The 24,304-nt window shown below is 41.6% G+C and overlaps 2 protein-coding genes across 3 annotated transcripts in view; one reads left to right on the forward strand and one right to left on the reverse strand.

Annotated features, from left to right (window-relative positions):
- Positions 1 to 673: 673 nt before the first annotated feature.
- Positions 674 to 16,797, reverse strand: samm50l (sorting and assembly machinery component 50 homolog, like). Its single transcript, XM_028571198.1, has 15 exons — positions 16,433 to 16,797; positions 15,213 to 15,326; positions 14,540 to 14,641; positions 13,286 to 13,373; positions 11,717 to 11,823; positions 9,998 to 10,128; positions 9,760 to 9,847; positions 8,747 to 8,875; positions 8,458 to 8,529; positions 6,254 to 6,340; positions 5,964 to 6,034; positions 4,672 to 4,739; positions 3,419 to 3,565; positions 2,878 to 3,019; positions 674 to 1,626 (listed from the first exon to the last, which is right to left on the reverse strand). The coding sequence occupies exons 1-15, from the start codon at positions 16,451 to 16,453 to the stop codon at positions 1,581 to 1,583; spliced, it is 1,413 nt and encodes a 470-aa protein (XP_028426999.1). The 5' UTR covers positions 16,454 to 16,797; the 3' UTR covers positions 674 to 1,580.
- Positions 16,798 to 21,412: 4,615 nt separating this feature from the next.
- The window catches only part of scube1 (signal peptide, CUB domain, EGF-like 1), a 126,548-nt gene continuing 123,656 nt past the window's right edge, over positions 21,413 to 24,304 (forward strand). For both annotated transcript variants that reach the window (XM_028570466.1, XM_028570467.1), the window contains exon 1: positions 21,413 to 21,567. In XM_028570466.1, the coding sequence (XP_028426267.1) occupies positions 21,480 to 21,567 (88 nt within the window). In that variant the 5' untranslated portion in view covers positions 21,413 to 21,479. The remainder of the gene's footprint in view (positions 21,568 to 24,304) is intronic.

A 24,304-nucleotide genomic window follows, 5' to 3' on the forward strand; every position in this document is an offset into this window, starting at 1 on the left:
AAGCTGTAACAGATGAATGTAGTGGAATTAAAAAGTCCAATATTTCTCTCTGAAATGTAGCGGAGTAGAAGTAGAAAGTGAATGTAGATACTTTAAGACCAAACCCTCCCTGATCCATTGGAAGAATGAGTCACTGAAACAGGTTAAAGATAAAAAAAAAAAAAGCCCTTGAAATATTTATTTGAAACTCTTAATTTGATTTGAGATAGTCCCTTCTCTTTATTTATTGTTTTATTTATTTTCTTTTATATCATTCTTTATATTTTTTTGTAAGGTATATTTATTTCACCAATTGGATGTCCCTTTATCCAATAAGGAAAATAAAACTATTCACAAAATGGTAACGCTCATGTGCTGTTGCAAAACTGCTTTGAGAATGTCATTAAAGTCTACAAATGAAAGTTCTTTGCTTTTGTAACAGATGCAAGGGACGTGATCTAAAATGTCATATACCTAATGAAGGCGTAAGTGCTAAAAAAATTAATAAAAAAAAAAAATAAAAAAAATACAGCCACGATAAATAAAAATACTTAAAAAAAAAAAAGGCAAGAACATGAAGCATGAACTATTCTAATGAAGCACAGCGCAGATCCAGAACTAAATCATACAGTCATTTTCCCACCTGAATGTTGAATGGGTATTTGAGAAAGCACAAAAAGGATCCAAAGAGAAACCAGGGGAGCAGCAGTGATTTATTTTGTGAATAACATCAAAAAGAGGACTAACGGTAAGAGCACTGGTGGTGGATGTTGCTCAGGTGGGGGGTTGGGGCGGGGGGGAGGTTTCCCACCTTGAGAAATCAACCCGGCATTTTTCACATCCGACAAACAAGGGTCGAACAAACTGCTTTGGCACGAGGGGGTCGATTCCCTTCCAACGCTGCTGCTTTAATTACAGAAGCGCCGGTTGTGTTTTCGGTTAATTCCCCTCGCTGCTACCGCGGCCGTTCAATCACACAGTACAACTCAACAGAACCCATCCGGTCAGAAGAGCGTGTGGTGTTCAACTGACCGTCAAAAACAAAGATTACTTAACAAGTCGTGCTCCTGGACGAGATGCAATCCTGGAAAGGCAAACAGGGAACGTGCCCTGAGAATCTCTTAAAACATTCAGGAGAATAATTGACTTTGTGTCACCACAGGAAACACAGTGGGGCGAAATCACTGGTTGATGACTTTACCACGGACAAGGTGCCAGCGCTGGAGAATTCAAACCAAAGAAAGAGCAACAGCAGGCTTAAAAGTCAACAACAAACCCATAACTCGATAGTCTGTTGAAGAGAATAAGCCCTGGCATGCTGTTGGGAGAAGACTCCCCGTGATTGGATTCACCGTATACTATCTGCTGCTAAAGGAATCTTATATCTGGTTGCTTTCGACTCGAGCCCGTTCTGTTTGTACTGTAAAAACGTTCCAGTAGTTTTATGGCTCAGCGCTGGCACTTTGTTGTTCAAAAGCCGTGACATATCAAAGGAGGGGGGGGGTTTCCCCGGGACATAGGGCCCATGCTAGTGTTGCACACTTCACAACAAGTTACAGGTGACAAACGACAAGACATTCTTCATTTTGGAAGCCATTAGGTCACAGGAAGCGGATTCCTGCTCCGAACTGGACACCGTCACATATCCTATGAGAGGAGAGAGGAAAGAACAAACAGAAAAGTGAGGAATTACTGTCATCCTAAAACAAGTCCTATATGCAACAGTGCCGTGTGTAGCATTTTAATGAAAAAAAAAAGAAGAGAAGAAGACCAAAATGAAGGCCGCGGAACCAGAGAACCAACAGTTTTGGTCGGAGAGTTGGTCGGAGAGTTGGGCGCGTTCGCTGTCGGGAGAAGTTCAGGGCCGTCCACACCAAGAATGATAACTACAACGATAACTATATAGCTAGAGTTTGAAAAATCGTTCTAACTCAAGTGGATGGTGGAGAACAATATCGTCGGGATCACTTTCAGAGCCATTAGATGAACGATGGAAACACTGACAGCCAATCAGAAGCCATCTGAGTTTATAACATGGCACGGCGGGGAGAGACCCTGCGGAGAAATTTGTGGCATACAGGTGGTTAGTGGTGGGACTTCTCCCCTCGGTGGGGCTACGATCCTTTAGCTCGGTGTATTTATTTTTGAAAAGGCATTTTTTAGGCCTTTATTTCCATAGGACAGCTGTAGACATGAAAGAGGGGAGAGAAAGGGGGGGGATGACATGCAGCAAAGGGCCGCAGGTCGGAGTTGAACCCCCATACATGAAGAAAGAGGGGTGACATGAGGTACCCTGGTTATACTAGTCCCGGGTGAATGGGGCTCGAGTCGATTTTGTGAAAGTCAGTAAAAACAACATGAGTGAAGCTTTGTCCTAGCCTAGAAATCTAGACGCACCCTAGCAGCAGCAGCAAATGTAATTTGCAGCCGGGGGTGTCTAGGTGCTCTCACTTGCGAGCTGGAAAAACCTAACTCTGGTCAGGCCAATCACATCGTGTATAGAGTCGGTGGGCGGGGCTTATGGCTGCTGCTGCTGGGAACAGAGGTCTTCTGGAAGACTTGGAGTTCAGCTTTTCTTTGAGAAAAGAACAAAGAACGACACTGAAGTCATTCTTAAAAAAAGAAGATGTGTTCGGAGTTTTGCCGACCGGATACGGCAAAAGTTTAATCTATCAACTAGCTTCTCTTCTAACCCTTCTTCGTTGCTCTGCCTGGTTGTAGTGCTATCCTATTACGTGCAGAGGACATTTGAAAGACATCAGTTTATCCCGCCCCTCGGATTGAGCCTCGTCAATGGTGAGTTCCCAGACCCTACATCTGGATGTGGGTCTGGCTTGTCAGGCTACCTTTGTCCTGGAATATGTAAATATGTAGGAGTGTTAGTGAATAGTAGTCTACCTGTCTCCACTCTGAACTCCCATGGGCACACAGTAGTTGAGCTCCAGTCTGGCAATGTTGCCGAGCCGCAGCACGATGCCGGCTCCGTACGACCAGCGAATGCACTCGGCTAGCTTCTGAAGGTGTGCCCGTGGACCTTCGCCTGCACACACACACGCACAACACACACGCACACACAGTTACTAGGGGTGGGAGGAAAAAAAATCCATACAGAAAAGTATCTTTTTTTTTTTTTTTTTTTTTTTTTTTTTAGTGGTGCCAATTTTATATTCAATTCAATATTCAATTTGTTCAACAAAAGAAAGTTTGAAATTATTTCCTTTTATTCGTTTTAAGTTCAACAAGCAATCTTTTTATTTTTTTATTTTAGCAGAACACTGAAAGAGGCAGAAATGCAGAACTGAGTGCATTTTAATATCCGTATATTTATCGCAAGTTATATCATTATCGCGATATTCATCAAGGTTATCGTACATTTTTCTCACATGGTGCAGCCCCAGCAGGTATCTAATGCATCTAGTGCTATTTTCGGCCCACCCACCGTAGTTGAGGTTGCAGAGGTTGCCGGCGTTGAGGAAGAAGTGCGTCCTGAAAAGGTCTCCGAAGCCACCCTTGCCCGGTCTGAAGGGCAGTGGGGTGTAGAGGTGCAGACCCCCGGCCCAGTACGCCTCTCCACCCAGGTAGTCACCTGGAGCACACACAGAGAGTGTTAAACCAACAGAAGCTGCTGGACTACACTGCTCAATGGGACAGTACCAGTGGTGGAATGTAACGGAGTACATTTACTCAAGTTACTGTACTTAAGTCCAAATGTTGATGTACTTGTACTTTACTTGAGTCTTTTCTTTTCATGTCACTTCCTACTTCTACTCCACTACATTTCCGTAATATAGTAATAAATATTGGACTTTTTACTCCACTACATTCATCTGTTAAAGTAACTTTACACTTTACACTCAGATGTTTCGCACACAAACCACATGTAGTTTATAAAATTGTAGTTAAAAATTTTTTACTATAAATTAAACTACCCAACAATATGGGGGGGGGGAGGTATGCGTCTTAACCACTATGTCACCAGGACGCTAGTCTATATCCAAAACGTTCCACTTCTGGGATTGCTCCGGTGACACCGGAAATTCCGCCGGATGTCCCTCTTTTTGGCCGGATGTCTGTTACCTTCCTCTTCCTTTGTGTTGGCGTTCTAACCTCCGGTGGATTTGTGAGGACTATGGTTAACTGCTCCTCAGATCTCTGCAGGGTAAATCCAGACAGCTAGCTAGCCTATCTGTCCAATCGGAGTTTTCTGTTACACGACTAAAACTACTTTTGAACGTACACATGTTCCACCAAAACTAGTTCCTTCCTGGGGCTATTCTGCAGCGCCTCTGCTGCTTACTCCGTCTGGCGCTTAGTGTAGCCCAAGACAATTGTGATTGGTTTAAATAAAATAAAATAAAAATGCTAATAAGCCAGAGCACGTTTCTCTCCCATCCCAGAATGCTGTGTGGACTAGCCAGACCCTCCTCCGCAGTGCTGTGGAGGAAGGTCTGGCAAAGAGATACTACCAGGATGCCCGCACTGATGCATTTCTAAAGTGCTGATACAATGTTCTCTCTTTGCAATTAAGGAGCTCCTTGTGTGTGTTTTATAGTCTGGGACAGTAAGCCTTTTGACATAGATAATGGATTAACTATAGTCTCAAGAAACAGCTGGATTATTTTTAACCACAACTAACATTCTACATTTCCTTTGGTCACGTTTTCTACGACTGCCGGACCGAGCAGTTTTTACCTTCGCTCTGTGGTCCGATGCTGTACATCCCAAACCCTCGAACACTGGTGGGACCTCCGAGGTAGAACCTGGACAAAATTCCCACAACTATCATTGAACCATCCGCTCAGAGTGCAGTGTTGTCATAAACCTCACAAATCTGCCATTTAAAAAAAACAGTGAGTATTTAACAGCACAAAGTTCAAGCAAAAAGAGCACTTAAAACACATTAAACGAATGGGTCAGTTTAAACATATAGCTTCTTAAAAATAACCTTGCTCCTCATCGAAGCTGTGTGAAGTGGGTAACTATTTTGAGAATAATGAACGTCCGTTAACATTCCAGCTGTTGCCAAATGAGTAGCTCCAAAGCTAATTAAGACTATCAGCTCCACACAGCTCTCTCTGGATTCCTCAGTGTGACTATGTTCACAAGATTGTGGCGTCCGGTGACTTTCGCACGCAGAAACTTGAGTGAAGATAACTACCTCTTCTGAAGAGTTCATCATGTTATTTTTAATCCTCCGTGTCCTCCTTGGCTACTAGCAACTGTGTGGAGGAGTGCGAGATCACGGAAGGCTTGTATCATGTGGACGCGCCGTTTTGTTGTCATTACTTATGCTCGTTGTCCATTTGTCCGTGAGACGCTTCTGTCGCGCCGCACTCCACTCTAGTCCTATGGGTGACGTCAAGCGACTTCAACATGCACGCAAAGCATCCCGGGAAGGCGGCGCTGCATTTGAGAAAAAAAAAAAAAAAAAAAAACGCTGCACATCCAAAAGCTGGCCGATGCTCATCTTTATGCAGATGAATCTGTTGAACGCGACGCGACTATCCAGTAAAAGTAAACGAAAATCTTTGTCGGTCTAAAATGAAGACAGGATTCAGCAACTGCACGGTCCATTTCTCGCTTAAAATGTTTTCAGAGACACGTTTCGGTGAACTATTTTCGATCGTATTCGTATTCTCAATCAGCCGCCATGACACTCGGTTGAAATTCTCGAGAAGCCAGAACCACGTCACGCGTTCGTCCAATCAGCTGCCAGTCAAGGGGCGTGGAGCATCAACCATGGATGTAGGACGTCGCGACACCACGCTTCAGTCGTGTCGCAAAAGTGGATCAGTACCGTTAGACCGAAACTACGCACTATAGCTTTAAGGAGCCAATATAAGTTTTGATTTTTGAATGGATGTTTTATATATATTTGGAGAGAAATCCCTTCATTAATAGAGCCCGAATGTGTGGAAGTGGTATGCTGAGGTGTGGCTCATGTGTCAGAGCCAGATGACAGCTCTTGGATAAATCAGACGCACCTGTCGGCGATGCAGGACGGCTGTCCTCCGATTGGACAAAGCATCCCACCCCACAGAGAAGCAGACAAGACCTGAGAGGACGCAACAGGTTGCATTTTTAGACACCAAACCTTGCACAAAAAAGTATTCAGTGAAACGGAGCTGTTCATCTTCAAGTCATTTAGTGCTGCTCTATCGCCCACTGGTGGTTCTGCAACGCAAACTACTTTGTCTGAGAAAAGACCGAAGACCAAAACAACAAACTGAAAGATTGGTTGCCGGTCACGTCAAACAGGTCTGGAGGGACTTACTGAGTCCCAGAAGAGCCGCCTGTTGAGCTGCAGCTCAAAGTCCTCTTTCAAGAAGCTGGCGTCTCCTCCTGTGTAGCCAGCCAGTTCCTGCAGGGCAAACACATCAAACGTCCTTGGTGGTAGAGAAAACAACTTCTGAAATTAGCCACAAATCTCTAAACAGCTGGCCTTGCTCCTCTCCCGCTGCCTATACCTGCTCAACGGAGAACTTCATGTCACACTGCTATGAGGTGGTATCGGAGTAATTTGAAGATTACAAGTATAAGTACATGTGCACGGCATCAGACCGATATCAGATTATGGCATCGATATTGGTGCATCCCTAGTTTAAACACATCATTTCCCTTCTGACAGAGATGTTATTCTCTGTTTCCTGTCCAAGGAAAATGAGCTTATAGCTAACGCTGGTACTGCTAAGGAGTTCTCCTTGTCAAACAAACAAATAAAAAAAGAAATAAACAATGAGCCAGGAAGAATTGAGAATTTCAGAACCACTGTTTCTTTGCCATGTAACCCTCAAGTGTGCGCCCTTTTGCCAGAAATCTAGGTTTCGTCTTTGACCCAGCATTAAGATTTGACAAACAAATGTGTTCGGTTGTCAAATGTAGCTTTTTTTCATCTCAGGACTATTGTTAAACTAAAATCCTTCCTCTGTCGTAAGGACTTGGAGACTGTTACACGTGCTCTTATTTCGTCTCGTATTGACTTTACTGCAATTCCTTGTATTCTGGGATTTGCCAATCATCTTGATCACGCCTGCAGCTTGTCCAGAATGTGGCTGCTAGATTGTTGACTGGTACCATATCTCCCCGATATTGGCTTCTCTTCACTGGTTACCGGTCAAATATAGAATCGATTTTAAGGTAATAAGGCATTACATAGATTGGCCCCTTTTATATATTGCTGATCTCCTTACCCTACATCACTCCTCCAGGAACCTAAGATCATCTAATCAGTTCCTTTTAGCTATTCCACAGTCTCGGATGAAAACAAAAGGCCGATCGTGCCTTCTCCGTTGTGGTCCTCTACTGCAGACATCTTTAAGTCTCGTCTTAAAACACATTTTTATTCTTTGGCTTCTGATTTAGTTTAGGGACATTTGTATAGAAGTGTGTTGTTTGTATGATGTTCATTGTGTCTTTGTTTTTATAAACAAAATATAAATTTGTACAGCACTTTGTTCAGGTTGGTTTTAAATGTGCTCTATAAATAAATTGACTTGACGAAACACACATTGTAGTTTTTGTACCATCTAAGACTTATTTCGATGCTATCCAGCCCATAAAAGGCAGCTGAACTTCTTTTTTCCAGGCATTGTTAAAGCTCTGACTGTTCTGTATGGGGTCTCCACTGTCTGTAAAAAAAGAAATGCAACTGTTCTTAAAATATATTGATTTGTTTATTTATTGAATCAGTAACCACCTAAAATACCTCTCGCAGTAATTTCACTGTGTAACATTACATTTGCACATTGTTTGTGACACGTAACGCTCGGTTACATTGTAACAGTGGTTCTCTGAGTGAAGAGACTCTCCGCCGTACATATTTTAATAACCGTTATTTATTCAGGGAGGGCCATTGAGATCAAACTCTCTTTTACAATGACGCCCTGATTACAGCACAAATAAAAACAATCTTAGAGAAATGACAGTACAAATAAATATTCGGATCATAAAACAATGCCCAAACTGCAATAAGTAAATGCAACAAAAACAAGTGAGAATCACTGGTGTAGTTAATAAGAGGGCTATTAAAAACAAGAGCAGTCCCTACGTAACACATTTCATCATCTTCAACGGCCCAATGGAAACAAGTTGTTCTAATATGAGAGAATCCTGAAGCCGGTTCCTTCGGTCAGGAGCGTCAAAGTTTAAAGCAGTCTTGCCTAATTTACAGTTGGTGTGTGGGGTGAGAAGCCTGATGGGTGTGTCTTTGAGCGTGTCTGATGTGCTGTGTCAGCGAAATTTAGCAGCGAAGACCGATACAGGGGAATCCTGACACATAAAGCCTTGTAAATAAACATTAGAAAAAAAACGTCACTAGTAATAAAATGTCAACAAAGAATGTCCCCATAATCAAAAACAGGCATTATGAGTGACTGCACCACAGTATTCCTACTAAAAATTGAAAAACAAGCCTTTCTGTGCAGAAAACTAATTTGGAATATTGTATCGATACGATAGAGAACGCGCATGCACACTTACCTGGTTGAGCCGGAATAAGGCACCCCTGCTGGGGAAAATGGCAGAATTCCTCGAATCGATGGACAGAGTGTGCTGCAAACAAACAAAACACGAGTTGTGTTGAACTGGTGCGCTGGACAAAATGCTTTTACAGCCTTTATAAAACATTTCCTGAAAATGACATCCATCAAAAAGGCAAATATGGAAAAGAAAAGTTGTGTTTTTTTAAGAAGAGACTAATTTACATCGAACAAAACCAATAAGACATTTTGAGTGTAGCAGGAGCTACAAAAACGGCTCCAGTCTGTACCGAGAGGGCAGATTTCAGGGAGTGTCCGCTCTCCTCTCGCACGGCGAAGGACGCACTGCGTGCCAGGCAGCCCAGCTCCCTCCACACACCCTCCCACTTCAACGTGTGGTTGGTCATCCCGAGAGGAAACTGCAGGAGGACAGGAAGATGGAGAACTTCAGCTGAAGAGGTTCTTAGTTTAAGTCAAATCAGCAGTTAAAATTTGGTCTTGCAGATAATGTGTCAATCCTGCATGGTTAAACAGCTGTGTGTGTGTGTGTGTCAACAGTAGGGCTGGGACGATATGCTTTTGTCCCGCGAATTTCTTTTCCTTCTTTACCAAAAACAAAAGTTGAAGAATACTCTTCTGGAGACAATATATCATGAGACAATTCTAAAAACGAATAGTTTTCTAAGAAGAATGCACATCACATGTCACTCAGTCAGTCTGACATTGATTTCCTTCGTAAAAAAGAACATAAGATGGATTTTCTGCATTTTCTGCTTTCACTTTGTTTTGGTGGAAACAGATAAGATGTAGTCGCCGTCAGAGGTACCGTACAAACAGAAAATATTTAGGTCAATTATTGGTAAAGTAAAAAAATATTGATTTGAAAAAGAACCTACGCAAAGAAATCAATACATACGAATTTCGATTTTTGTTTCCCCCCAGCCCTACTGTACAGTATTATAAACATAAACAATATGTGCAGGTTGATGCAATATCTGCTCTTGGCAGGTCTTTTGTTAATAACATTTAAGACTTTTGGCAAGCTTAAGCAACAGCTACAAAAATGCCTGAGCTGTCTGAGACTTTTTCTTCAAAGCATACAAACAAATGTGTTGGGTCTGATTGCAGTTTGGAGCGTGCGTGTATTCGCCAACTCTTCCTCTCTCTCTCAAATTTCCATTTCAATTTGCGTGATGAGCATATGTTAAGACATTTGTGTTGCCAAAGCATGTAAAAAAAAAAAAAAAAAAAAAAAAAGAAAAAAAAGGAATAGTGGACAAAATAAAGACACACAGCCTCTTACATTTAATTCTGCAGATACGCCTCGGTCAGTCTCTTTCAAGGAGCTCCAGGGGAACTGACCGGTGACTTTGTACATGTTGAGTGTGAGGCTGAAACAGAAAACAGAAAATCTTAAGAAAACTAAAGTTTTGAGAATCGGCCATCTTGAAAAGCACTGCGTTTACTCTTATGTAGCGAGGATGGCTACGCTTTCTCGGACTCGCTGTCGACAGACTTTTTCAGAACGCTCACTAACATACTTGCGTTCAAAGTGTCCGGGCTGGGGCTTGAAGAAGGACAGGCCATAGGACGTCTCCTTGGTCCCGTAGGAGAACTGGAAGGTGAGTTTCTCAGCTCGACCGAACACGTTGGGCAACTTCAGACCCAGCACCTGGAAGACCAGACAAATACTGTTAGCACTAGAGCCACTTAGGTCTCTCTTTTTTTTTTTTTTTTTTTTTTTTTTTTTTTCTTCAACGATTTACCTACCCTTTTGTTTTTTTTAAATGTTTTTGATTTTCACAGGAAATGTTACTACAAACATAAGGACTTATTTTTTTACATTTCCCCCCACCCCAAGTCCCACATAGAGTTTGCAAGTTGAAGTAACACAGAAATTATTTGTACACTTATGAAATTAGATGAATATGTAGGCCACACGTACGCACATATGTACATATTTATGCAGGTACATACAGAAGAAAGGAGAAATGAAAAGTAAATGAATGAATAAATAAATAAATAAATATATACAGATACAGTATTAGGGGACCACTAAGGCCTATATAAAAGAGACTTCAGATACAGTATTAGGGGACCACTAAGGTCTATATAAAAGAGACTTCAGATACAGTATTAGGGGACCACTAAGGTCTATATAAAAGAGACTTCAGATACAGTATTAGGGGACCACTAAGGTCTATATAAAAGAGACTTCAGATACAGTATTAGGGGACCACTAAGGTCTATATAAAAGAGACTTCAGATACAGTATTAGGGGACCACTAAGGTCTATATAAAAGAGACTTCAGATACAGTATTAGGGGACCACTAAGGTCTATATAAAAGCGTCCAAAGAGTACCATGTCATGGGACCTTTAACGTTATCTTGGACCTCACAATGCCTTTTGTTTCTCACTTCCGCTAAGTTATTGTTCATAAGACGTGACATGAGTGACACATGCGGGTAGGCGAAGGCGAGAAGAGGGAGATTAGCTAACGTTAGCCAACATATTTATAAAACAAAATTCACATTTGAATAGTAATTTCAGCATTCAAATAGTATAGATTTTTTTACTATTCAAATTATATTCAACTTTCAGTATTCGTTCCAACAGCCCTACGATGGGCCACACTGGGAAATGAGAATCACATAAAAGGGCCAGACATGTAGAGTTTCTTGACATGCTTTTATTTAATCGAAATAGTCAAATATCTTTGAATGTATTATTGGACGTTTCATATAGTTTTCTCACTTACAGTTTGGTCCACATAAAGCCCTTAAAAGTCAGCCCAAAAAATTCCTCAGCCATCATAGAGTTGAGGCAAAACAATGATTACATGTTTTACAACGAGCTGTTTCACATCCAACTCTCGCTCTAGTTCTGTGGGAATTCCTGAGTCTCAAAGTCGATAAAATCTGCCAAATTCTCCTTCAAGTGTCACGTAATTACAGTTCGCAAACAGTTTCCCTGTCTTTTTGGTTGGGCGCACAACTAGATAGGCCGGATCAAAATTTGCGAGGGGCCTGGATTTGGCCCGCTGGCCTCAAGTTTGACACGTGATCTAAGTAGACAATTTAATCAGACTCCTGGCAGCCAATCAGACAGCATTTACCATGGCCGTGGTATAAAAATCTCTCTAGCATGTGTGCTTGAGAAACAAGTTCACCATGCTATGCCCCCTGTCTAATCCCTAGCCCATAATAAAGAGCAAAATATGACTGACATGAATGATATGGAAGTGCTGTTGTCTCTCACCATGCTTCCTTCATTGTTGCCAACCATGGTGTTGTAGCTTCCTGTCAGCCTCTTTACCTCTGTCACCTCAAAAGTTACATCCAAACCGTTGGGCAGAGCATCGGAACCTGAGGGGAGGGAGAACCAATCAGGGGGAAGACGGTTTGATTCTGCATATACACGTCACCCAGCCGTTATCCCACAGGAAAACACCAGGCAGTCACATCTCAGAGCAAGACATTTTTCCAAATGCGTGACAAAAATACAGACAGTTTTAACTACCTGTTCACAACAGTCCCGCATTGCCAGACCTTCCTCCACAGTGCTGCCGAGGAAGGTCTGGCTACACCACGCGTACATTCCGGAATGGGAGAAAAACGTGCTCTGGTTTATTGGCATTTCTATAAACCAATCATAATCCTCTTGGGCGGCGCTAAGCACCGGACGCAGGTACGCAGAATAGCCTCGGGAAGGGACTCGTTTTGGTGGAACATGTAGGGAGGCCAGCTCTGGATTTAAAATGGCTGTCGAGTGTGCAATGAGAATTAAAAAAAAAAAAAAGATAAACATCATTTGATTGTCAGCTCTAGCTCGGAGGATGTTTCCCGAATGGGCCGGAGTTTGGTATGCCAACAAAGAAAGCAGAAAGCGGCGAACATCCGGCAGAACCTCCGGCAGCACCACAACAATCCCGTAAATAAAGACTCAGAGTTTCTGCAGGTTTCACCAAGTCAAATGTAAGACTTTTTAAAGACCTTTATGAATGAAATTTAAAACCTTTATCATAACAACTAAGCCCAACTTTTTTTTTTTCAAGCTAAGTATCTCTAAACTTGTACTTTCCCATATCTGAAGAATAAAATCTGTTTTATAGCTGTGGTACAATCGGGAAGAAAGAGACTCGCGCCAATAACACAAAAGCTGATTGGCTGCAATATAAGTTGCACGCTGTTCTCATTTGTAGTCGTGATACAGAGAAATTATATTTGGACTAGCGAAAGAAAGAACTACAAGGCCACAGAATCAACAAAAAAAGAAAGAGCATTAGAGGTATAGTTACATGGACGTAGGAAAATTAAGACCCTTTTAGAATTATTTATGACCTAGAACACAAGATTTGAGCAAATTTTAGACTTTGTAAGGCCTAAAATTGTAAACTTTAAGACTTTTCAAGACCCCACGGAAACCCTGAGACTAGGTTCATTTATTTATATTTAAAAAGAGACACGCCACCGATTTTTGAAATAGGGTTATTCACCGTCTCCTCTAGATTAAGATAGGTGGGAAAACACATTTTTTTGTCTCAGTGCATGCATTGTCTTAGTCCGGCAGTGCCGCCACTAGTTTAGCTTAGCATAGCGAATGGAATCCTTTGTTGCCGGATAGCATGTCGTGAGTAAAAAGTGAGTCAAAAATATAAATAAATAATACCTAATTACTTCTTGTGGCCTGCGTATTCACAATGAGTACAAATAGCAATGCAGATTGCAGAAAACGTTCCTTCACATTTGGGTTTGAGTAAATAGAAAAATGATTCTATAGTGGTGTGGCTCTTTTTTTTTTTTTGGAAAGAAGGTGTGAATGTGCTACCTTCAGACGTATCGATAAGGACCTCCACCTCTTTGAAGACTCCCAGGCGGAGAAGCCTCTGTCGGGCGATGTGAGACTTCTTCATCACCTGGAACCAAGACAGACACACAGCTCTGATCCCAGGAAACCTCATCTACAGGACTCTTCAGAGAGACAGACACACAGCTCTGATCCCAGGAAACCTCATCTACAGGACTCTTCAGAGAGACAGACACACAGCTCTGATCCCAGGAAACCTCATCTACAGGACTCTTCAGAGAGACAGACACACAGCTCTGATCCCAGGAAACCTCATCTACTGGACTCTTCAGAGAAACACAGCTCTGATCCCATCATCTACTGGACTCTTCAGAGAGACAGACACACAGCTCTGATCATAGGAAACCTCATCTACTGGACTCTTCAGAGAGACAGACACACAGCTCTGATCCCAGGAAACCTCATCTACTGGACTCTTAAGAGAGACAGACACACAGCTCTGATCATAGGAAACCTCATCTACTGGACTCTTCAGAGAGACAGACACACAGCTCTGATCATAGGAAACCTCATCTACTGGACTCTTCAGAGAGACAGACACACAGCTCTGATCATAGGAAACCTCATCTACTGGACTCTTCAGAGAGACAGACACACAGCTCTGATCATAGGAAACCTCATCTACTGGACTCTTTGTGTTGATGTTTGGAGGCAAGGTGGCAAAATATGACCCGGAGTATTTCAAATGTGGATTTTTGTACATTAAGGATAAAAAAAGGAACAGAAATGACAGGTCAGGTGAAAACATCTTGTTTTGTGGGCTTTTTTTTTTTTTTATATATATTTAGTGCAGTATTTCACTTTGGTACATGGATTTGTCATGGTCCTCATCAGTTCCTTACTAATGTTCTCTAAATGCAGAGATATGCATAGAAGTTAAATATCTAATTGTGTGGCCTTATTTATCTTCTTCAGTTTTGATATTTCATTTATTTGTCCATGCAGTTGGCAAGCTCCTCCTCAGTTTCTTATTAATGTGCTCTGAAATGCACTTTGTAAATATGTGTATTTATGTTAAAAAAAAAAATTAAATAAAAGATCACGTATGTGTGTTTTCAAAGCCTATTTCTGAAAAATAAATATGCTTGTTTTGAATTCTATATAAAAGAAAATAAAAGTGGGTTGCCTCTTTATAACCATGGGGAAATGTGGCTCACAGGGGGAGACCAGTTGAGAACCCCTGTGTAAAAGTGCAGTACAGTCATGAATACATACATCAATGAGGTTTTTGGCGTTGAAAACCTCAGAGATCTCATAGCCGAGCAGATCCTCTTTGGTTCTTCCAAGACCCTGGATGTTAACATGTTGGACCACCACCTGCAATCAAACATATTTCACTTGATAAACGTATCACTAAATAAAAGCAACACAGAGTAATAATAATCTGTACATATACAATGAATCACATTTGGACTATGGGTAGCCCTACCCAATATGGGCAATATGGAGAAAATCAGATGTCACAATGTTCTTGACCAAATACCTCGATATTGCGGCTATATTCTAGGGTTGACAATTGGTGCTTTAACAATATCTTCACACGAAGGATTTTAGATAAATAATTATCAGTAATGTGGATGTAATACTTTGGGCTTTTTCACTTTGTAAACCTATAACATGCACAAAAAAGATATACAACACAATAAATGTAAGGGGAAAAAGCCAAAAAGCATAATATGAACACTTTAAGTGTTGCAGTGGGAATTGAACCCAGATCTCCCACACCAAAAGGCATGCGTCATATCCACTGCGCCACCCATTACATTACCGTTACACATCACCAGAAAGATTGTTCTACATTTGCTAACTACTATTTTTCATATTTTACAAGACCTACTATGGTACTGGGATTACTACAACTACTACTGCTGGTGCTGCTACTACTCACATCTTTGTTTTCGAGGATCTCCTGCTTAGACTCCTGCTCCGGTTCTGGAGGCTCCATGAAGTCATCCGGGTTGACGCCCAAGTCCCGGCCATGCATCGGGAGAGGATCCAGACTCTGCAGCAGTGATAAGCACTTTGTTAAAAGACACCGCCTGTACAATGTGTACCTAAATGCAAGGAAACAGAACAGCCCCCCCGGAAGAAATCCTACCCTGTCAACAGTACTTGGCTGTATAACATAGGATAGTGTTAATGGCTACAATATTAAACAGATTATTTATATATGCTTTTGAGTCATGAGCTTTGTCATGTCTCAAATAGAAGGGATATAGTAGCAATTATAAATAAGGGGTTTAATAAATAGGGAAATAGTAGCAATAAGAAATAGTTTTCAATAATAATTTTTTAGGTTGACTTTTCTAAAGACATTTGAAATATTTGTTGTGGAATCACTGTAGTTATAGTCTAAAAAAAGACCTTGAATAACCAAAGTGCTAGAATAGTTACATGTCAATGGCTTCACTCTGTTAGTAACAATTAATTGTACATTTAAAAAAATCTGCTCAGGTGAAAACAGATATAAAACAAAATTGATAGTTCAACCATATCAAAGGATATGATTGAGGATTTTTTTTTTTCTTTTTTAGTATGTATGGCACCTTTAAAAGGGCAGGAATGTCAATGGGTGGGGCTTTAAGAGAGGACTCGAGTGTTTCTGATGTCCTACAGTCAGTGAAAGTCACTGCACGTGGAGCGTTCTGGATAGGAGAGTTGACTTGTGTACACGTTATAATATAATATAATATATAATATTGATATTGGGATAGGAGACCATAGCGACTGTACCTTCTGGAATGTTCTCTGTAAATAACAGACTTAAATATCACCACAATGAGAAGCGTCACAACGAGTTGTCAAAAATGATCTGATGAGGTCTTCGTTTGAAAATGCCGCCCTGGCTAACGTCATACAGGCAGCATTACGGGCCTTTAAATTAGCTAAAGGCTAAGTTACGTCGCTTCGCCATTCACAGTTCACCTGTATAAACTCAAGTTCACCCGACAGGTGTCTTTATTGTCGGTCTCTGTCCGACTGGGTGGAACGGTACACCGAGTACAAACGCTGGGGAGGCTGCAGCCTTTCAGCACTGACTGGGCAAGGAGGTCACAGTCAAAAAAAAGCCACAGAAAATGCCCGCTGTCAGGGAGAAATGGAGTTTACCTTAGCATGGACAGTCCCCATGGTAACTATCCGCTCCTAAAAAGCCTCTTCAGTCGGCGTCAGCTGCTCCGCACACAGGAGAAAATGGATAAATGACAGCGGCTACTTTCTCCAGTACCAAACCCCCTTCAAGGGAGACGCCATGACAGTTGCTGAGATCTCGTGCTGGGTTCAAATACTCCTCGTAATGTAACAATCTCAACAGAGGTTAACCAGGAACGTTATGTAGGCTATTTTATGTGTTCCGTGTGAAAAGGTCCTACATGGAAAGAAAATGTGTGGTAGGCCTACTCACATTTATGTTATGTTAGAATTTAAGCAATACACAACAGAAGGAATGAAAAAGCAGGTACGCAGCAGGTGTGGATATGCGGGCAACATGAGTTCACTAATGACATTGTGTGTACAGTGATGCTAAAAGCTACCAGCTCCTGTGAAGTGGCTCCACAGCCATAAAAACCAGGGAGCAGGAGCCAAACCCAGTGGCCACAGTTTGTCCCATCTACATTGTTGCAATATTAGAATATTGTAGGCCTAATGTTAGATGTTACAATGTAGCAAATGAGTGGCACCAGACAGCATATTGGAGAGAAAAGCTACTAACTTAAGACAACGTTGTCAAAGCTTACGAATGTATTGCTCTTAAAGGCATCACCCTGTCTTTCTCTGTGATTGGATAGAAAAGAGAAAACGCATTGAAGTGGGCGGGGTTGGAATGGAAGGAGCTCTTCCAGCAGATGGCGGTGTTAGTCATTTTATTTTCCGCCGGTTCTGAATTCAAGTCAGAATTTTGACTTTAATCTCACAATTTTGACTTTAAACTCAGAACTCAAATACATTATATAAAATGTGGCCTTAATAATCTTATTATTTACAAATGTACATACTGTAATTACACCTATATATACACGCCATAGTCTACTGCTCTTCATACTATTCATCCTGCACATACTGTACACTTATTCTTACTACTCCTATAATGTTACCACACTGCACACAGCTGTACATACTGTACTGTCTATATGGTTCATACAGAATATCCATATTTATTCTGTTTTTCTTATTATATATTCTGTTAATACACTGCATATATCTATATTATTCTTACTACCAGTATAATGTCACTGCTACTACATTGCACATATCTGTACATGTTGTTCATACATTGCTCATATTACATAGCCATATTTATTCTGCTCTTATAACACTGCAATATATTTATTGTCCTGCCTCTGCATCACCTGTCTATACTTTGTACATTACATTGCACTTTTCTGCTTTTTTGCACCTCTGGTTGGACGCAAACTACATTTCGTTGTCTCTGCACAATGACAATAAAGTTGAATCTAATTTAATCTAATACTAATCTTCTGTATTTTAAATTACATCTCAGTTAGACTCAGGGAACGTTTGGTGAGTTCCCAGCCAGCTTCGGCCCTGTCTGTAAGCGGGCTGGTTTGTTGTAGGTCTACTAGTCTGTAAAACTATTAAAAATAGCATCCATAAAATTGTAACTAGACGTACCTATAGGCTATTGATAAATTCAATCAAAAATGGCTTTATATCTGAGAAAAATAAAGTTGTGCTTCTGTGACTATATTTTAGGTTTGCAGACATAATGGCTAACAGAAATAAAAACCACTATAGGCCTATTCACTAGTTACTTAAACCGTGATCCTTGAACTTCCATTCTTGGCTCAACAACCAACAAGGAAATGTGTTGTTATTGAACTGTTAACTCATTTAGAAAGGCTTAAAACAAAGATAATCACCATATTTATGTTGACTGTTTTTTAATCCTTTAAATGAATGAATGGTCGGTGACCCTTGACATAGCTGGATTAACCTGCTTGACATATGGCCCCCATCGGGGGGGTGCGTGCCCCTTACACACATTCACCCAACCTGTTTAGTCCTGATCCCCATAAACCAACCATGTATTCTTTGCCGAAATACTAGGCCTGCTCAAGAACCGTGTGTCAGTTAGTGTCTGACCATTTCATTCATTTAGTTATCTAAGGTTGCGCATAACGCTTTGACAATGATATGATCCATTCTCGAGCCATGATGTCAAACCACTAGGTGTCAGCATTTCTTTCTTAAAACCTCCCTACAGCTTCATCGTGATTCAAATAGTGAGTTGATGAGTGTTGGAAGGAGAAATAAAGTTACAGAACATTAGCCTTCCTAGACTCTTTGACGTTGAGTCGGTGCTTCTTAACCCTCCTGTTGCCCTCGGGTCAAATTTCACCCATTTTCAAAGTTTTTGTATCCGAAATATAGGTTACTTAAAACCCAATTGCCTCAAAAATAACATGGATGGTTCCATACAAGGCTTTTTGTAAGTAAAATGAAGGATTAGAGCATTACACTCATTGATTTGTGGGGTTTTTATTTAACTTTATAGCATTTGAAAATTTAGACTTATAATAAAAGACTTATAATAGTATAATATTAAAGGTGCTCTAAGCGATGTCAGGTGACGTCAGCTCGCCCCTCCCTCCTCCTCATCCCGGCCCCTCCCCTTCCCTTCCGTGCTTCAGCGAACTAAACCCCCACCCCAAATCCTTCTTGTCGGTTATTGGCTGAACGCTGGAACACGGTTTGTTAGGTTTTTGTGGTCCAGATTGGAACACTTTGTTTTTGTTGGCGTTTGAGGACCCTGGGCTGTCTACAGAGACCTCGTTTTTTTACAGTGTGTTCAGGGGACAGGCAGCTAGCAGATAGTGAGGAGATGTTTTTTACAGTGTGTTCAGGGGACAGGCAGCTAGCAGATAGTGAGGAGATGTTTTTGCAGTGTGTTCAGGGGACAGGCAGCTAGCAGATAGTGAGGAGATGTTTTTTACAGTGTGTTCAGGGGACAGGCAGCTAGCAGATAGTGAGGAGATGTTTTTTACAGTGTGTTCAGGGGACAGGCAGCTAGCAGATAGTGAGGAGATGTTTTTTACAGTGTGTTCAGGGGACAGGCAGCTAGCAGATAGTGAGGAGATGTTTTTTACAGTGTGTTCAGGGGAGAGGCAGCTAGCAGATAGTGAGGAGATGTTTTTTACAGTGTGTTCAGGGGAGAGGCAGCTAGCAGATAGTGAGGAGATGTTTGCCGTATGTGACAAAAAAAAATGTTGTAGCCTAAAAAAACGCGTGACATCGCACCTTTAATGGACTAAGCATCCGGTTCGGCAAAGTGCTGCAAATGCAGAAGTGCCTTAAACCTGCATTCTATCTAAATTCCAGCAGGGGGAGACACGTGCGGTTGCAAAAAGAGGCCTATGAGAAAGTGATCCACTTCTCACTTGATTTATTACCTCAGTAAACATTTTCATAATGAGTTCATGGTCTCAATCACTACTTTACAGTCTTCTGAAACACAGAATGATGTTCATTTTTTGAATTATGGTCTCGTTGATTTTAAAAATGGTGATAAAGCAGGGGGTGTTTTAGGGCGTGGCTATGATGTGATTGCCAGTGAAAGTGTGTAACGTAACGTAGAGTGTAAGCAGCTCCTCCCTCACTCCTCCCTCTCGTCTAAAATCGTCACATCCGCAACCAGGATGGCTGCGCCCGTAACGCCCTACTCAACGACTCATATCAGATCAACACAGCCCAATGGGTGACGTCACACATTCTCTGTCCACTCATATTTTACCGTCTATGGTTTCAAAACCGTGTGCTGACTAAACGTTGACACACACCAGTCTGTGATCCACTCCACATCCTCTGATTTTAATTGTTAGTGAAAATAATTCCTACTTTGTGCTTTTTTTAAACCCAGAAAGTAGGTATAAGTTCATATTAACACTAGTGGCAATAGGTTGGAATGAAGTGGGCTAAGAAGATGTAACACAGAATGGGGGGATCATTTACACTTTACAGACCAAACAGAAGGAGGAAAACACAAGGGTTAAATTGCCCTTATACAGTAATGCCTACGTGGTTCCCAAACTATGGTCTCGGGACCTTTAGGTGTCTTTAGGGCAACAATGGGGGGCTTTCGGTTATTTCTTTAATAGTAGAAGTTAAAAGAGCAAGAGTATAGTATAGTAGTGAGGATCTTGACAGGATAATATATTCATTCTTTTAAATCAGTGGTTCCCAACTATTTTGGCCTGTGACGAACCCCCCCACCCCTCTCCCCCATCCCAGACAAGTGATAGACATAGACTGGTCATTTATTTTACAGCCAATGGTTGCAGTTAAAGCAAACTGTTCTTTAAGGATCTGTGGAGTGTTTAACAAGAAAACAACAAAAAAAAACAATATGGTTACCCCCTCAGACTAATCTTTGGACATTTTGGGAGCCAAGACTTTTGGGAAACGAACATTGAGTTTCCATCATGAGGCTGCACTGCTCATTCAATTTCTCTCTGTCTCTCTCTGTCTCTCTCTCTCTCTCTCTCTCTATCCTCTGTATCTGTCTCTCTCTCTCTCTATCCTCTCTATCTGTCTCTCTCTGTCTCTATCTGTCTCTCTCTCTTTCTCTCTCTCTATCCTCTCTCTCTCTGTCTCTATCTGTCTCTCTCTCTCTTTCTGTCGCGCTTACGTTTTGATTATGTGGACGCATTAAAGGATGTGTGGGACCTTTGAGGCATTCTTTTCTCTTAAAAAGACTCAAAAATCTGCTTTAATTTCATTTCTTTTTATTAAATTTTTTTGTTTTGATGTTCTTATTTGTATTGTCTGTTCTGGTTGTCATGGCATCGTTGTGTAGTTGTCTGTTTCTGCCGAATGTATATGTTATATATGTTATATTATCTCTCTCTCTCTGTCTCCCCTCACTCTCTCTCTCTCTGTCCCCTCTCTACCGGCGCAAACAAGCCAATCAGAGGGCTCGGATTGCCTCTGCTCTCTCTCTCTCTCTCTCTCTCTCTCTCTCTCCCAGCCGCTGCCAGTCCACCAAAAGCGGTCCTCCTCCTCTGGTATCAGAGACACACACGCGCACACACTACACCCACACCCACCCACCCACCCACCCACCCACCAACACACACACACACACACTCAGTCCAAACCCCCAGAAAAGCCCTGCTGAATCCTCACACCGTCTGTCAGCATGGGGAGCGCTTGTTTTTCCCGGGACGTTTGTTTGTTTATCGCCCTCATAAATACTTGCAGGGTGATGGGGAATGTCGGACCCGCAGGTAAGAGCTCCCCTTTCCTCTCTCTCTCTGTCTCGCTTTAATTGTCATCCATGAAATGCACTTTTATTGTTTTTTTTGGCTCCAGTCTTACCTGCTTAACGGGGATGGAAACAGGACTAAAAAACTACTAATATTCTAATGACATCACTGCAGATATATATATATATATATATATATATATATATATATATATATATATATATATATATATATATATATGCTAAACTATATTAAAGCAAATGAGCACGGCCATGTGACAACAAAGTCGCAATGCAAGTTCCTATAATAATATTCTAGTGCAGCTACTTGGAAGCGTTTTTATTCAATGAGAACAGCATCATAATCGCAAAAAAATACATGTCACTGGAAGTTTTTGCGCTCAATTTGAGTTGGAATTGTAATAAAACACCTATTTTATTTATTTTTTTTAATGTTGAATTCGGTCATTTTAAAGTCTTGGTAAGAAAGTCAGTTTTACATCACAGTTTTTTGTTTTTTTCTCTCCCTCAAATGCGTGTGAAATGCTTAAATTGGAGCTCCAGTCGGTTCCACAGCAGCCTCCCCCTGACTTCACTGGAACTTGTGTTTTCCTTTGCCTGCGCGCAAAGGTCAATTTCAATCGGAAACCGCAGCTTGCTCTCCGGGTTAAGCACTCACTGGGGGCTGTTCGGCTATTTCACCGTGTGGAAACGGTGCAAATGATTTACCGAGGGGTGGTTTCAGAAGCCGAGTCGGTTAAGCCGCTATAGAGCATCTTGTCTCCGGGTTGAGTCTTGGCCTGTCCAGAGCACTGGAGGAGTGTGTGTGTGTGTGTGTGTGTAAATGTGGGTTGAGGGGGGGTGGTGGTGGCCATGTCCCAGGAGGAGCAGGCAGGCAGGCAGCAGGGGCCCTATATCGACCGGGCAGCAGCAGCAGCAGCAGCAGCAGCAGCAGTAGCACATTGTTCAGCCTCCCACCACTGTGAATGCGTGAGGAGTCAATATTGAGACAGCGTGAGCCATACAGCACCCACTGCACAAAAGAAGAGGATGTAAAAGTCAAACATTGTGCCTCCTCTTGCATCATTTCACAATCAAAAAACCCCCATAAATGACTTGAACTTGTTGCTGCTCTCTCTCTGTCTCTCTCTGTCTCTGTCTCTCTCTCTCTCTCTCTCTCTCTCTCCACTTCTCCACTTCGGCTCCAATAAAACACTCACTGACTTTTTTTTTTTTTTTTAAACAGGGAAAATATTTATTGTAAATTCCTTTTTATCGTTTATTTATTGCCTTTATACAGCTGAGCCGGGCAGAGGGCCAGCCAGAGAGCAGGGGCTGAACCACAGGCAGGCAGCTTCTAGCCAGTTGCCTAACTTACACACACACACACACACGCACACACACACACACACACACACACACACACACACACACACACACACACACACACACACTATGTGTACTCAGATGGAAGCACAGGATGAGCAGAGGAGCTCTGTAGCGATGCAAAGGTTCGCTGAGCGATATATGACAGAAAAATGTGTGTGCGTGCATGTGCATTTGTGTGCGTGTGTGTGTGTGTGTGTAATGAGTTGTCCCTGGGATTTGGGCCCAGATGTGACTGGCTCCTCTATCAATAGCCTGATCAATAGGAAGCTGTGCAATGCATGTTGTCTCAGGCTGGACCTCGACTCGAAGGCTCTCGCTCACTGTCACGCAAAAAACAGTTAATAACTCGTGTGACACATTTGGCAAGGGTGCCCTGGATCTGATCGGTTTTTAAAGAAGCAAATTCAGTCACATTAAAGCTGAATGAGGTAGTTTTTCATGCCCATTGGCAGCTGTGAATGGCACCGACAGGATGTCAGAGGTTCCCAACCTTTTTGGCTTAAGGTTGGGGGACTGGGAGAGACAGATGAACTTAAATAGTGGTTGAAATGAAAGCAGCAGAGTGACATATCCTGACTTATAGTCCCCTGGTATGAGTTTAAAAAAAAAGCTGGATACTAAGATTCCCACAATGCAACTTAACGGCAGCATTTATTAGACCAAGGAGGTCAGTACACTTCAACAAGGTGCTTGTCGGGCGGTTGAACACCTATTAAGGAAATAGTTTTTAGGCATAGCCATTTGGCCAACACTTTTAGCTTCAGAAATGGCCGCACGACATGTAACACACAGCTTTACACACAACTCAGCCGAGTCTACTTGTGACCCATTGTCACTGGTTCCATATGTTAAATGGGTTCAACCAGGTCAAGAGGGATTTTATTTGGATTTTCATTTGGCATGAAGAGGTAAAACTATCCACTAATTCACAAAGGACAAACAAAAATCAATTTTGTGTTGGTTAAATGTTTTCTTTTTTTTTTTTTTTTTTGTAAAGAGCTTTATTAAGTTTTTACAAATTACAATTTATACATTTAAACATACAGTAGGCTAGTTAAATGTTTTCCTATCCCAGTAATCTTCTTGTGTCGCCTTGGGCGGTCCATAACCCTAGGTTAGGAACTACTCATGTACTCTCATTATGCCTTCATGATCGGTGTCACAGTGTATGCAAAAAAAAAACATAATTTTGTCCTACTGTAGGTGTAAAATAAACAAGAAAAGTAAGTTTTTCCATGCCACTCGCTGCAAATGTGTGCGTCTTGAAAGCAATTATTGGAGTGTAATTGTACACATTATTTGACTGTAAAACAAAATTACATCTATTGTCATACCAAAGAGACGCATTGCTTGATTTATGACTTAAATAA

Source organism: Perca flavescens, chromosome 23 (assembly GCF_004354835.1).
Source record: "Perca flavescens isolate YP-PL-M2 chromosome 23, PFLA_1.0, whole genome shotgun sequence".
NCBI classification, from domain to species: Eukaryota; Metazoa; Chordata; class Actinopteri; order Perciformes; family Percidae; genus Perca; species Perca flavescens.

Coding starts and splice junctions, on each gene's coding strand:
- samm50l (XM_028571198.1), bottom strand. CDS start 16,453: ATGGGGACTGTCCATGCTAAG. Junction 13,374..14,539: donor ACGCCAAAAACCTCATTGAT/GTATGTATTCAT, acceptor TCTTGGTTCCAG/GTGATGAAGAAGTCTCACAT. Junction 10,129..11,716: donor GCAACAATGAAGGAAGCATG/GTGAGAGACAAC, acceptor CTGGTCTTCCAG/GTGCTGGGTCTGAAGTTGCC.